Source organism: Fukomys damarensis, unplaced genomic scaffold, assembly GCF_012274545.1.
Source record: "Fukomys damarensis isolate Sample0158 unplaced genomic scaffold, DMR_v1.0_HiC HiC_scaffold_13, whole genome shotgun sequence".
NCBI classification, from domain to species: Eukaryota; Metazoa; Chordata; class Mammalia; order Rodentia; family Bathyergidae; genus Fukomys; species Fukomys damarensis.
In genome coordinates, this window is record NW_022900925.1 from 18256058 (window position 1) to 18269325 (window position 13268).

Genomic DNA, 13268 nt, shown 5'->3' on the forward strand with positions numbered 1-13268 from the left:
TGGGGACCTGTGGTCTGTTGACCTAGAGGAAGTCAGGCCTGTTGGGACAATAGGAGTAAACAAAACTGGGGAAAGAAAAAGGAAAAAAAAGTGGGGAAAGGGGCCTGGTCCATTTCCCATGACCCTCTCTAGTGTCCGATTTTTGAGAGCTGTATGAAGCATCTCTGAGGCTTAGGGCTCCAAAAGAAGTCCGCCCTGCAGCTCCCAGGACGGCACTGGTTGCGGCAGAGGTAGGCAACCAGAATGAAGAACTGTGCCCTGGTAATCCTGTCCCCGCAGGAAGTGGAGACCCTTACGTCGCACTGGACCCTCTACATGAACGTGGGCGGCTTCCTGGTGGATCTCTTCTCGTCCACCCTGCTGGGAGCCTGGAGTGACCGCGTGGGCCGCCGCCCGGTGCTGGTGCTGGCCTCGCTTGGCCTGCTGCTCCAAGCTGTGGTGTCCATCTTTGTGGTACAGCTGCAGCTCCATGTTGGCTACTTCGTGTTGGGCCGCATCCTTTGTGCCCTCCTCGGTGATTTCAACGGCCTCCTGGCTGCTAGCTTTGCCTCTGTGGCAGACGTCAGCTCTACCCACAGCCGCACCATCCGAATGGCCTTCCTGGAAGCCTGCATTGGAGTGGCTGGCATGCTGGCCAGCCTCCTGGGGGGCCACTGGCTCCGGGCTCAGGGTTATGCCAACCCCTTCTGGCTGGCCTTGGCCTTGTTAATAGTTATGAGTCTTTATGCAGCATTCTGCTTTGGTGAGACTGTGAAAGAGCCGAAATCTACCCGGCTCTTCACTCTCCACCACCATAAGTCCATTGTCCGACTCTATGTGGATCCGGCCCCAGAGAAGTCCAGGAAGCATATAGCCCTGTATTCACTGGCCGTCTTCCTGGTGATCACTGTGCACTTTGGGGCCCAGGACATCCTGACCCTCTATGAGCTGAGTGCACCCCTCTGCTGGGACTCCAAGTTGATCGGCTATGGTTCTGCAGCCCAACACCTCCCCTACCTCACCAGCCTGTTGGGCCTGCGCCTTCTTCAGTTTTGCCTGGCCGACACCTGGGTGGCTGAGATTGGCCTAGTCTTCAACGTCCTGGGGATGGTCGTCTTTGCATTTGCTAGCATCACACCCCTCATGTTCACAGGTAAAGTGTGTGGGCTCAGGGGAAGCTAGTGGAGGGACACTGACTGAAAACTCAGGGCCAGCTATTTATTGCCCTCAAACATGGTTCGAGCCTGTGTCTTTGGAAACATAGTTATGCCCCAGCCTGCATTGGAGGACAGACAAATAGGAAACCTCAGGAAAATGCCACCCTTGATATACAGGAAGTACAGATCTTCAACAGCCAAAGTAATTAACGCAGTTATCAGCTATAAATATTATTAGTAATATAGAGCAAAAGACAAAAGTATGGCTCATACACTAATTACTTCACCCCTTGGCCTTTCATAGCCTACTCGTGGTGTTCTTAAACAAAGTTCATGCCATTAATGCCTTGATAAGAATTATAGAACCTACCTCAAATCTTGTTCAGCTTCCTCGGGTTTTTTAAAAAGTCCGTCTTCTCAGACCACAGATCTAAAATTCCTGCTTGTTCAAATCCTCTGCTCCTCCTTCTACTCCTCCTGATCCTCCTCCTCCTCCACCTTCTCTTTCTCTTCCTTCCCTCCCCCGTCTGCTTTCTCCTCTCCTCTCCTCTCCTCTTTTTTTGTGTGAGAGGGGAGGTTGGCCAGGGGATAAAGAAGTTAACATCTATAGGGGAAAGATTTGCCTTAATAAAACCCTCAAATGTGTACAAAGTCAGCCATTATATAATCACAAATTTCTTACCTCAGTTGCTTTTCTGATTGGCTGAGAGGACCAGGTGCCTTTCACTCATGGATGCTGTCACTGCTCTGGGGAGTCTCAACAGAGTGCAGTTTGGAGTATCCCAACCCTTGAAGGGGTCCTGAGGTGCCTCATAATATATCCACTTTGGAAGATCCAGTGTCCTCTAGGAATTTGAAGTTTTGTGTAGGAGATAGCAGTCACAGAGGGAGAGGAATAGTTATGAGAAACCAGGTATGCCTGAAAGTAACTAAAGGCAGAAGGAAAACTCACATTTACTATTTTCTCACTCGGCCATGCTCTTCATAGATGTTCTCCCCTTCACTTTGTGTAGAAGATTGCTGTAATAAACTACCACAAATCAGAAGCTCAAAACAACAGAAACTTATTTTTTCCAAGTTCTGGAGGACAGAAGTCCAAAATCAGCACTACTGGGCTGAAATCAAGGTGTAGCAGAGAAACGCTCCCTCCATAAGTGCCAGGAGAGTCACCTCTTCCAGCTTCCTGTAGCTGCCAGCACTCCTTGACTTGTGGCCACATCATCTGTTTCTGCCTCTGTGATTAGCTTGCCTTTTCCTCCTCTTTGTGCCTACTCAGTTCTGCCTGCATCGCATCTCCCTGTTTTCCTCTTATGAGGATATGGGTAACTGCATTTAAGGGCTCGCCCTAAGAATCCAGAGTAATCTTTGTTTCTCAAGATCCTAACCTTAATCACATCTGCAAGACCTATTTTCCTAATAAGACATCAATTACAGCTTCCAGGGTTTAGGACCTTATATCTTTGGGGGCCTTTACCCAGCATCCTGCAATTCAGAACCATTGTTCAATGAAGGCTTTATTATCTTCCTTTCACTGACTAGAATCAGAGAGATAAATTACTCAAGGTCACGCACACAATAAGCAGTAGTATCTGATTTTGAACTTGGGGCTAACTCTAATGCATGCCCTACCATCTCTCTAAGTGCTAGGTGGGAAGGTGATGTCTGTGATGCTCATAAGAGGTATTCTGACAAGAAAGCCATTGGTAGCTGGGCATGGTGGCACAGGCCTGTAATCCCAGCACTTGGGAGGCTGAGCAGAAGGATCACTGAGTTCAAGGCCAGACTGGGCTTCATAGTGAGTTCAAGGCCAGCCTGCACTACATAGTGAGGTCCTGTCTTAAAGAAAGCCATTAAAGAGAGCAGATAAGTGAGCCTGAAGAATGGTGTGGTCTCCACTTTGATCATTGTCTCTGATCCGTTGCATCTTCCTGGGTCTAACCTGAGTTCCACATAGGCATGGGTAGGAGCTGTGCTTCCTCCTACCAGGACACTCTCCTCCCTAGCTCTACTTTCCTGATGAGTTTTTTTTCCTTCGCAGGATATGGCTTGCTCTTCCTGTCATTAGCCATCACACCTGTTATCCGGGCCAAGCTCTCCAAGTTGGTGGGCCACTCAGAGCAGGGTGAGTGTCAGAATCAGCCTTCAGCTGGCTCCTCGGGCCCAGCATTTCCTGAACTGGGCAGATGGGCAAGTCAACACTGTCTTCCTCCCTTCCTCCCGGGAGGAGGATGTGGCTAAGACAGATACACATCTGTTAAATTGCCCAGGGCTGGTAGAGGACTGTACTGCCTCAGTTTTTCAAGCCACAGAGCTGGGATTTGCTTAGCTGGCCATGATTTTGTTCTTTCTGGATAACCACAGTGGAACATTTACTCTCAGCAAGCCCTAGCTTTTCTATCTGTTAAATGAGTGTAACACCAGGGTTCCCTGCTTCACTAAAGTCAGAGCGTAGCCCGGAGGAAATGGACAACTTTATCACATAGGTTTCCTTGTCCCCAGCTGACAGATGGAGAAATAGAGGCCCAGATTGTTAAATTGACTCACCCGAGGTCACTCAGAAAATGGTGAGACTAGGATGCAAATCCGGGTCTGTTCTTTTGAGACAGGGTCTCACTATGTAGTTGAGGCTGCCCTGGAACTCACTGTGTAGCCCAGGCTGGTCTCAAACTCACAGCGATCCTCCTTCCTCAGCATCCCGGTTGCTGGGATTACAGGCGTGCGCCACCATGCCCGGCTCCAGGTCTGTTTGTAAGAGCAGTGGGGCTTGGGAACTGGGTTTTTGTTCTGGCTCCCGTTCCTCATCTGTAGCATGAGTGATTCGCTTTGATAATATCTACAGATGTTTTCAGCTCTGACTGATAGTTTAATCTCAGTTTCTATTGAGTTGGTGCTCATTCTCTGATATAACTAAAAGCAGCCCCTCAGACCTCTAGGTCCTTGTGCTCCAGTCTGAAACCAGCTCTCCTGAAAGGAGGATCTGATGATGACAGAGATCCTGGTGTCATACACAGCCCACTGTCAGTTCTGATGTCCCCAGACCCCAAGTGGTTTGATTCTTTCTAGCTTTTTTCCCAGCACTTTTCACTGTACCCAGAGACCCCAAGGGCAACAGGAGAAAAGAACAGCCTTACTAATGTAGCTACCTCCAGGGGTCCACTCTATGATAGGTGCTGTACAAGTGAGCTTAAAGCTGCAGCAGTCTATGAATTAGCTTATGGCCTTATTTCACAACAGGAGGAACAGAACCCAGAGGGATAAACTACTCTTCAGGGTGCACACAGCACCCTGAAGAGTTGGACCTGGCAGTTAAACCAACACTTAATCCCAAACAGGAGATGATTGCAAAAATGAATAACCCAAAAGTGCCATTTCTATTTGGCTTTCAATAGAAGATATCTCATAGACCTGCTGTGGATTTAATAGAAGCCATTTATTTAGTAGCCCCTCTGTGCCAAGTCCTTTCCATACATGACTTTATGAATCTGTCACACAGGTGAGGGGGGTGAGACTTAGAGAGGTTAAGTGACTTGCTCCAGGTCACACAGTTGAGCGGTGCTGGGGCCAAGATTTGACCCTGGGTCTTTGAAACTCCAGAGGGCGGCATTTATTTCTTCACAGGTGCTCTGTTTTCTGCTGTGGCCTGTGTGAATAGCTTGGCCATGCTGACGGCCTCCGGCATCTTCAACTCGCTTTACCCTGTCACTCTGAACTTCATGAAGGGATTCCCCTTCCTCCTGGGAGCTGGCCTCCTCTTCATCCCAGCCATCCTGATTGGGTAATGCAGGGCCCTAAACCCATGTTCATAACAGAGCCCTTTATCCTAAAGGTTTCCTCTGCTTCCCCGCTGGAAATGAAAGGTTCATTCCCAGACCTTTCTCTGGGTGTCCCGTCTCAGGCTGACTCTCCTCTCACAGATGCCTAATCCTGCAGGAGCCGTTCCACGAGGGCACGGTGGCAGGGCAGGTGGGGGCAGCACTTGGCAGGGCCATGTTTCCCCCATCCCAGCAGCAGGCCTCCTCCTCTGTCCCATTGCACAGATAGGACTATGGTGGACTCTCAGAGAGCATCCTCAGCTACTTATGGCCAGACCACAGGCCAGCCTGGCCCCCTGACTTTTTCCTAATGGTCTGAAGTTATTTTCTAGAGCTGTCTATCTCTGGGAATTGTCCTCTGCCTTTCAGCTTTGGGAGGTGGACCCCCACCCCCAGTCAATCCTGTGTCACCTCTCCAGACAGCAGTTGAGGGTTTCCCCAGGTCAACTCTGTACCCTCTGGTCTCTCACAGGATACTGGAAAGGATTAGTCCTCGCCCTGAATTCCAGCAGTTTCCCCAGAGCCCCTGATGTGCCTGGGCCTGAGGAGCAGAGTGAGCACGACCTGACCGTGAGTCTGACCTGGGATCCCAGCCCCCTGCAGCACCTGCAGCTCCCCTGAAGGACAGCAGCAGGGAGCATCTGGGGCAGCAGTCTGTTTACCCTTCCACCATGCCTTACCCTTCCGTCATCTGAGAGGGGAGAGGTCTTGGAGGTGACACTTTGGGGCCCAGGTGAAGCATGAGGACTGGCATCTCTCCTTCCAGCTCACATTGCAGAGTGCATGGCACTAGTTCCTCTGTCACTCCTGACTGATAAATCCGCAACCTGGTTAGTGTTCGGGAAGGGGAGGCCGTGGGCAGGACCTGGTGCCCTTTGGAGGGAGAGTGCTGCTGTCACTGTGGTTGGAAATTAATCCTGATTATGGCCTGCCCGCCAGTCGTCACAATGAATCAGCGGAGTCAAGCTGAAAAGAATCTTCATTGGGGTTGGGGTCCTCTATTTTCCTGCTTTTGGTCTGCCCGACACGGTACAGGTACCAGCAGGAGCTGGCCTGGGCGGGTGCCCCTAAACTGCCTGTGGGAGTGGCACTGGGTGCGTCCTGCCAGCCTCATCTGATTTCTCTCAACTGTGCGATGTGAAAGGCCACCAGGCTTGCATGAAGCCAGCAGAAAAGCACAGGGCAAGCGGCTGTGGAGACACACACCTGTGGCCCCAGCTACTCTGGAGGCTGCGGCAGGAGGACTGCTGGAGCCTAGGAGTTCAAAACCAACCTGGGCAACACAGCAAGGCCTGTGTCCAAACAGAAAAACAGAGACGGGCTTGGGGCAGAGCCCTGGCTCTCCATTCCTAAGGTGCTTGTACTGCTCTGTCTGGCTGCACCAGCCGGCCCAGTCAGATCACTTTTTGTTGCCACTCCGCCCTCAGACTACTCCTGTTGCTGAGCACTGCAGCGGAGCCGTATGCCGAGACTGTCCCTCTGGAGGTCAATGGGAACCTAGGAGCTGGGCCCAGTTTCCTACATAATCCATGGCCCCAGATTCCCAGAGAATGAGTCTGTTCTTAGGGGGTTAGGAAGTTGAAAGGCAGAATCTTATTTAATAATAAGCCACTGGCTTTGATGAAGGCTGTAAGTCCCCAAGCAGACCGAACTCGGGGTACTTAACTTCAAACCACAGTGCCCATTGCGCCTTGCCCTGCTGCTGTTGCTCCCCTTTCTCTCTCACATGCTCTGCAAGCCAGTTTCCTGCCTGGAAATCATTCAGGTGACATGGTAGCCCAGGGCCTGCTGGGGCCTCTGCAGCCTGGACCCATGTCTCCAGACAACTCTCTCACTGTCCCCTTTGTAACTGGGAGATCTAAGCACCGGTAGGGATTCCACTGACCCAGCCACCATGAGGCTGCGAGGAGAGGAGGGCAAAGGCTCTGAGCTGGCCTCTGGCCAATTGCATGACCTCGAGCAAGCCCCCCTAGGAAGGGCTAGGTCAGCAGTGCCCCAAGCTGTCTGATCATGGGGCCCACATCTAGGGGGACATGTTAGGAAGCACATTTGTCTGATGCTGTGAGATCTTCCCACCCCTTAGAGTCCGGAATGAGATCCCTGTCTTCTTGGGCCTGGGTAAGGATGAATGAATTGTGGCTGGACTTAGAGCCTCTGAATGTCTGGGAGCAGTTCACGGCCTTTGGAAAAGGGTAGGCAAGGTGGGGTAGGGACCTCACCTCTCTGACTCAGTCCCCGTCTGGGGGCAGCTTTGTCTAGCCAGGCAAAAAACACTGACCCTCAACACCCATGGCAGAGCAGCCTCTGGAGAACAATCAATCCTCAGGGACCATGTCTGGTAGGAGCAGCATCAGGCTAATGGTGCTTGTCTTGGCTACAAGTGATCAGTGTTCGCAAAGAGGCTGTCACTGCTGAGTACACTGGCCTGGCTGGGCTGGAGGATGGGCTCCAGTTATCCCAGTACACAAATGAAGGCAAAGAGGTCAGCCAGAAGGCCAGACAGTGGAGGTGGACTTCCGTGGAAAGTATGCTGAACCGAAGAAAACCCATGAGTACTACCCGTGGGGCCCTCTGAAAGGAGCGGGCTCACTGGGGACACAAAGACAGAAAGCTTCCGTGGGAATGCCTGTACCCTGCATTGTGATCAACTGGACTCTGTGAGGGCCACATCCAGTCTACCTCATCCTCACATCCAGGACAGAGCCTGGACCTGCACTGGCAAACTTGTGGTAAGGGAGGATTATGGCTAGTCTGAGCCACAGCCAGTCTGGCACCAGTGGGAGATGGGGTGTTTGCCAGGGAGGAAAGTGGAAGGCAGACTTCCCAAGCCTGGATGAAACTTGACTTCTTGATGATGTGGCCCAAAAGCAAGGAGCACCCTGGCCTGATCCACACATAGGGAGTCCGGGAGCAGTCCCAGCCTCAGGGTGGCCTTGGAGGGGAACAGTGTGGCAGGGACAGCCAAATCCACTGGCTGGGTTGGTGGAGGGAGGGCACTTTCCCCTTTCCTACTCCTGGAGAGAGAGGCAGAAGGACACTTGCTTTGTTATTTCTGTGTAGCTCCTGGGTTGGGCTTTTGGCTAAAATCTGTCCCAATGCCAGAGTCTGAGGCAAGGGACCAGACACGGCCTTGGGCGTGCTCCAGAATGAGTCTCAGGACAGCAGTTTCACCAGCAGTGGCTGGGTGCCCAGAGGCCTGGGTGTGGATCCTGGCGTTGTCCCTAATGGCTTTGGGAACTGGGCTCATCACTCAGCCTTTCTTCCTTACTGTAAAGTGGGAGTGATCGTTCTGGATAGGGTTGCTGTGATGGTTAGACCATGAGTGGAGTGCTTGGGAAATGGCAAGGATTCAGGAGGGACTTGCTGCTCTGTGTCATCCCTTGACCACCAACATCAGCTCTCCTGGGAGTCAGAAATGCAGACTCTCAGGCCCCACCTGGGATCTCCTGAAGTGAATCTTAACAGACATCCCAAAGGATTTGAAAGGAAGTCCCAAAGGACTTTCCACTTGGGGAAACTGCCCAGGGTAATAACCCTTGCCCTCCTGGATCGTGCCTCTTCCCACAGAACTGTAAGTTCTGCCCAGGCTACTGGTGCTGCCAGGTGGTTGCCTGGTCCTTCTCTTCCCTGAGAAAGCGGATGGGAAGCCCTGGGTGGGTGAGGAGTGAGGGAAGCCAGAGGGCCCAGGCCAGGCAGGAGCCTCGGGCATAGCACCAAGGCATATGGTAGGGTGAGCTTGAAAAGAGGCCTCCCTGCCCAGTCCCAGGTCCAAGCCAGAGGTTCCTGTACCACAGACCAGCCAGATGGCCAGCTCAGCCTAACCTTGAACCTGGCTGTGGCAAAGGAGGCTGTTGCAAAGGAAGGCTGGGAGGGGCACTGAGTGGTTACAGGGCAAGGCCACATGGCAACAGGAAGTGGTGAGCCAGGGGCAGGCACAGTCGGAGTGGACAGCCACTGTGGGACTCTCATCCCTGGCTGCCGCCTGGGCCCAGGCTCTTGCTTGGACTATGAGGCCAGGCACAGGAGGCCTGGGCATTGCCCACTTCCTTCCTGTCAGAGGCTGCCTACTCTCACCCTTCTCAAGCCAGCTACCCTCGGGGTAGGAGATGGAGAACTTGCAGTAACCCACCACCATCTCCTGTGTCTCCACAACTAAGCAGCGACACAGTTGGTGTGGAAGACAGGGGACCTGACGGCAGGGCCTGAGGGTAGAGGAGCACTCTCCCACCCCCATGCCTGAGTTCTTTCCCTTCCATATACTGAGGTTTGAAGTGGGCCAGGAGGGTGAGGGACAGGGAGAGCCACTTCCTGAGAAGAGCCCAGGCTGTCTCAGCCCAGACTGGCCAGGCGTTGTACTTTCGGGAGGAAATGGGTGCCATAGCAGGGCTTGGAAACTGGGGTCTGGTTAAGGTGGGCCCATGGGTGCAGCCCCCTCCAAACTTGTATCAGAGCCTGCAGATGAGTCTCGGGAGGAGCGGCCCTGCAGGAAGCGGATAATCTTCTCAATGGTGGCCTCCTGGTACTCGTGGGACCACCTGTGGGCACAGAGGCTGAGTGAGTCAGAATGCAGGGCAGAGGGAACTGGGGTGATTTGTGCCCCCCTACCTTGTCCCCAGGGCCTTGGGACTCACTTGATGCCATTGAAGGTAAGCACTGCCTGCATGTCCTCAGGCAGAGCCTGGGGCTCAGGCCACTCAAAGCCATCAATGATGGGCACAATATTCTTGCCACAGCTCAAAGCAGTAACAATCTCCTGGAGAAAGAAAAAAAAAAAGAGGAAAAGAGACCCCTGTCTCATCTAGGATCAGGGAGGTCCTTCCAAGCCACCTTGACATCTCTTTCATACATTATAGGATAAGAACAATCTCTGTAGCTCAGTGTGGTCAGTTACGTGAGAGGCTGAGGCAGAAGGATCGAAAATTTGAGCCCACTCTGGGCAATTTTTAGCAATTTAGGGAGATCCTGTTTCAAAAAATATAAAGGGGCTGGGGATGTATCTCAGAGCGAAGACCTATGTTCAACACCAGGGCCACAAAACAAAAAACACACTTTGGTCTTTGTCCTGGGACAGAGCTCAGAGCTCCTAAAACCACTGCAGTGTCCTGAGTGGTTAAGAGGGTCTTTTGCTAATGACATGATTCCTAGCCAGGTTTCAGTGAGTAGGAGTGGTGGTTTAGAAAGCTTCAAGATGAGGGCTGGTCACCAAAAGACCAAGGCAAGATTTGAGGGCTGGGACTTTCTGCCACAGCCCACAACTTCTAACGGGCTCCCAGAGTCTCTTTTCCAGTATATAAAGTAGAGTTAATGACAGTTCTCAGCTTGTAGGGTTGGTGCATGGATTAACCGCAACAGTCCATTGAAGTGATCAGGGCAGCGCTTAGCATACAGTGGATGCTTAAGAAATAAGATGTGTTCTGATTTCCTCTTTTGAAGTGGGAATAAAAAAAAATACCCTACAAGGTTGTTCTGAGGATCTTTCTTACTATTGATGGTGCTCTGGTAAGTGCTTATTGAGTCATGTTTTCCTTTCCAGGGTGATCTCAGAGGAGGGACTTTCTGGAGTGCAGTTCCCTTGCGGTTTTTCTATATTGATTGCTCACTAAATGTGGCTTCAGGGAAAGAAGTATTAAAACCAGAAGCCATTAGGCACTAAAAACAGCCAAAGAGGGATGACAGAGCCTTTGGGACTGGTCCAAGGCAAAGGCCGCCACCTCCCTGCTTCCCTTCTCTGCCATCCTCCCTCCTGTCCAGCTGCTGAGACAATGGGTGCTGAGCACCCTCATAGAGAGGGGAAGGCGCCTGCGTAACTCCAGTCCTGACTGGATTCCTCTCCACTTTATAGATGATGGGAAGGAAGGCCAGAGAGGGGAAGGGACTTCACCTCCAGGTCACACAGACATCCAACCTGGAGGAGACAGGCCTCCAGCTCAAGCCCTTAGAGTTCAGGCTCCAGGCCTGAGGCTTCTCCTGTGTATCTAGATGAATTCTGACACTGCTGAGATTAATTTGATGACTTTTAGACATTTATTTCTGCTGAAAGTCCACAGACCCAAGGACAGTACAGACTGCTCACTGCACAGATTCATTTGGAGGTGGCCAAGAAAGGCTTCTTCAAGATCAGCTGCTGGGAGTAGTGGTGCACGCCTGTAATCCCAGCACTTGGGAGGCTGAGGCAGGAGGATTGCTGTGAGATCAAGGCCAGTCTGGGCTACATAGTGAGACTCTCTCAAAACAAAACAAAGCAAAAGCAAACAAAAAAGATCACTCAGCTACCTGAGAACAAAAACTTGACTAAAGTCAAATCTTTGGACCCTGTAAACCTAGTAGGCATGGATCAGAACCACTCATCTACTTAATCATCACTTCCATTATTCTATAGACTGAATGCAACCCTACCCCCAGACCCCCCCTCCCAGGGACCCAGGTCTGTGTCATGGAACAAATGGGTTTTGGGAAACGGCATGGGCTTCGGGGTTAGAACAGAAAAGGTTCCAACAGACAGGGTTGGAAGTCCAGCTTTTCGGATTTCTACACTGGCAGTGTGGGCGTGTAAAAATTATTCTACTTCCTGCACTTCAGTTCCTTCATCTGTGTGATGGAGAGAGCAACAGCAGTGATGCAGGTAGCTGTGGCACCTTCTCATCCCTGTGATTCCTTCGCTCAGACCATTGCCCTGCCTGGGGTGCCTTCTGCTACTCACCTATGTTCTGTTTTTGTTGGGGGGACAGTATTAGGCATTGAACCCAGGGCCTTTGCAGGTGAGCTCCATCCCCAGCCCACTTTTTATTTTGAGTCAGGGTTTCACTTAGTTGCGCAGGCCAAGCTGGAGTTTGTGATCCTCCTGCCTCAGCTTCCCAGAGTGCTGGGATTATAGGTGTGCACCACCAGGCCTGGCTTCAGCAACATTCTTAAGACTTTTCTCAGATCCTGCGTACACCATAAAGCCTTCCATGGTTATTTTATCCCTCTCTGCTTTCTCCCTCTCTATATTCCCATAGCAAGTTGGAGGTTTGCCCATCTGGATTAGCATTTATACCGACTCATATATGATCCAGTCGTCATAGGCATATACTTGTGGGGGGGGGGATTGTATCTCACTACATTGCTCAGGCTGGTCTTGAACTCCTAGGCTCCCAAATAGTTGAGAGTAGGATAGAGGAGGTAGCCCGGTGGTAAAGTGCTTGCCTAGCATGTAAGGCCTGGATTCAATCCCCAGTACCACAGACAAATATGCAAAAGACCATGAACCAAGTATCTGGGACCATAGGAATGCAACATCGTGCCTAGCTCATTCTGTATCTTATCTCAGCTGCTTGAGGACAAGAACCTCATTGCAGGTCTGGGGATTTAGCTCAGTGGCACCAAGCCCGCCTGATGAGCTCAAGGTTCTGAGTTTGATCCCTGGTACTGAAAACAAACAAACAAACAAACCTCATTGCAAATGACCACTGCATCCCTCAGCTCCAACCCCAGTTATCAGTGATTGATTAATGACTAATCATTAGGTGGATCCATCTATCCATCCATTCTATAAGTATTCTAAGTTCCTACTGTCAGGCTTGACCTGGTGGTGAAATGGTTAATGAATGTGCTCTTTAATTCCAAGCTACAGTTTGACAAGACAAAAAACCATAACAGAATAGCCCATGCAGGTGCTGTCTCTGCCGCTGTGCTCCTTGGAGCAGATAGAACAAAACACAGGATGGGATGTTCCCAACATAGAGATAACAATTACAGAGTACAACATCTTTTCAATGCCAAGTCACCTAAAAATATCCATATGTCTGCCTCGATTACTGCACAGACCCCAACCACAAATATTTGCTCTGACCACTATATGCGATAGATGTGCCAGCCCTCTCTTCCAATGCCCTGTGAAACTTCCTGCCCTTTCTGTTTAGTGCTGACAGCCTCTTGCTCACCATCAGTCCACCTCTGCCTGGGTGAATAAAGTCTGTACCTCTTTGCTTTCACTAGCATGCTCAGGTGGTCTCATCCCTCAGCTGTTTGTTGCACTTACAATGTGTCACGCACCGAAGGTACGCTGCTGAGTTAAACAGATGTGGTGAGCGTAATGATTATGTTACTGATAATAGTTAGCATTGTCAAGCAGTTGTCATGTGCTAGGCATTCTAAGAACTTCACAATTTAGCTCTTTTAATCCTTGTAAACAATGTCCTAGGGACTTAGGTACTATTATGATCCCTTCTTTTCAGTAATGAACATAAAGGTTCTTGGAGCTAAGTAGCTTGCCCAAGACCAGAGTCTGGATTCAAATGTAGTTTCTCTCTCTCTCTCTCTCTCTCTCTCTCTCTCTCTC

The 13268-nt window shown here is 51.0% G+C and overlaps 2 protein-coding genes across 2 annotated transcripts in view; one reads left to right on the forward strand and one right to left on the reverse strand.

The window, feature by feature from the left end:
- The first annotated feature begins 90 nt into the window (after positions 1-90).
- Slc46a1 (solute carrier family 46 member 1) lies at positions 91-6207 on the forward strand. Its single transcript, XM_010642325.3, has 4 exons — positions 91-1132; positions 3175-3258; positions 4755-4911; positions 5421-6207. Exons 1-4 carry the CDS (start codon positions 244-246, stop codon positions 5476-5478), a joined length of 1188 nt encoding a protein of 395 aa, XP_010640627.1. The 5' UTR covers positions 91-243; the 3' UTR covers positions 5479-6207.
- Positions 6208-6221: 14 nt separating this feature from the next.
- The window catches only part of Sarm1 (sterile alpha and TIR motif containing 1), an 18526-nt gene continuing 11479 nt past the window's right edge, over positions 6222-13268 (reverse strand). Inside the window, exons 8-9 of the mRNA XM_010642417.2 lie at positions 9580-9701; positions 6222-9483 (exon numbers count right to left, since the gene is read on the reverse strand). Coding sequence (XP_010640719.1) covers positions 9354-9483; positions 9580-9701 — 252 coding nt within the window. The 3' untranslated portion in view covers positions 6222-9353. The remainder of the gene's footprint in view (positions 9484-9579; positions 9702-13268) is intronic.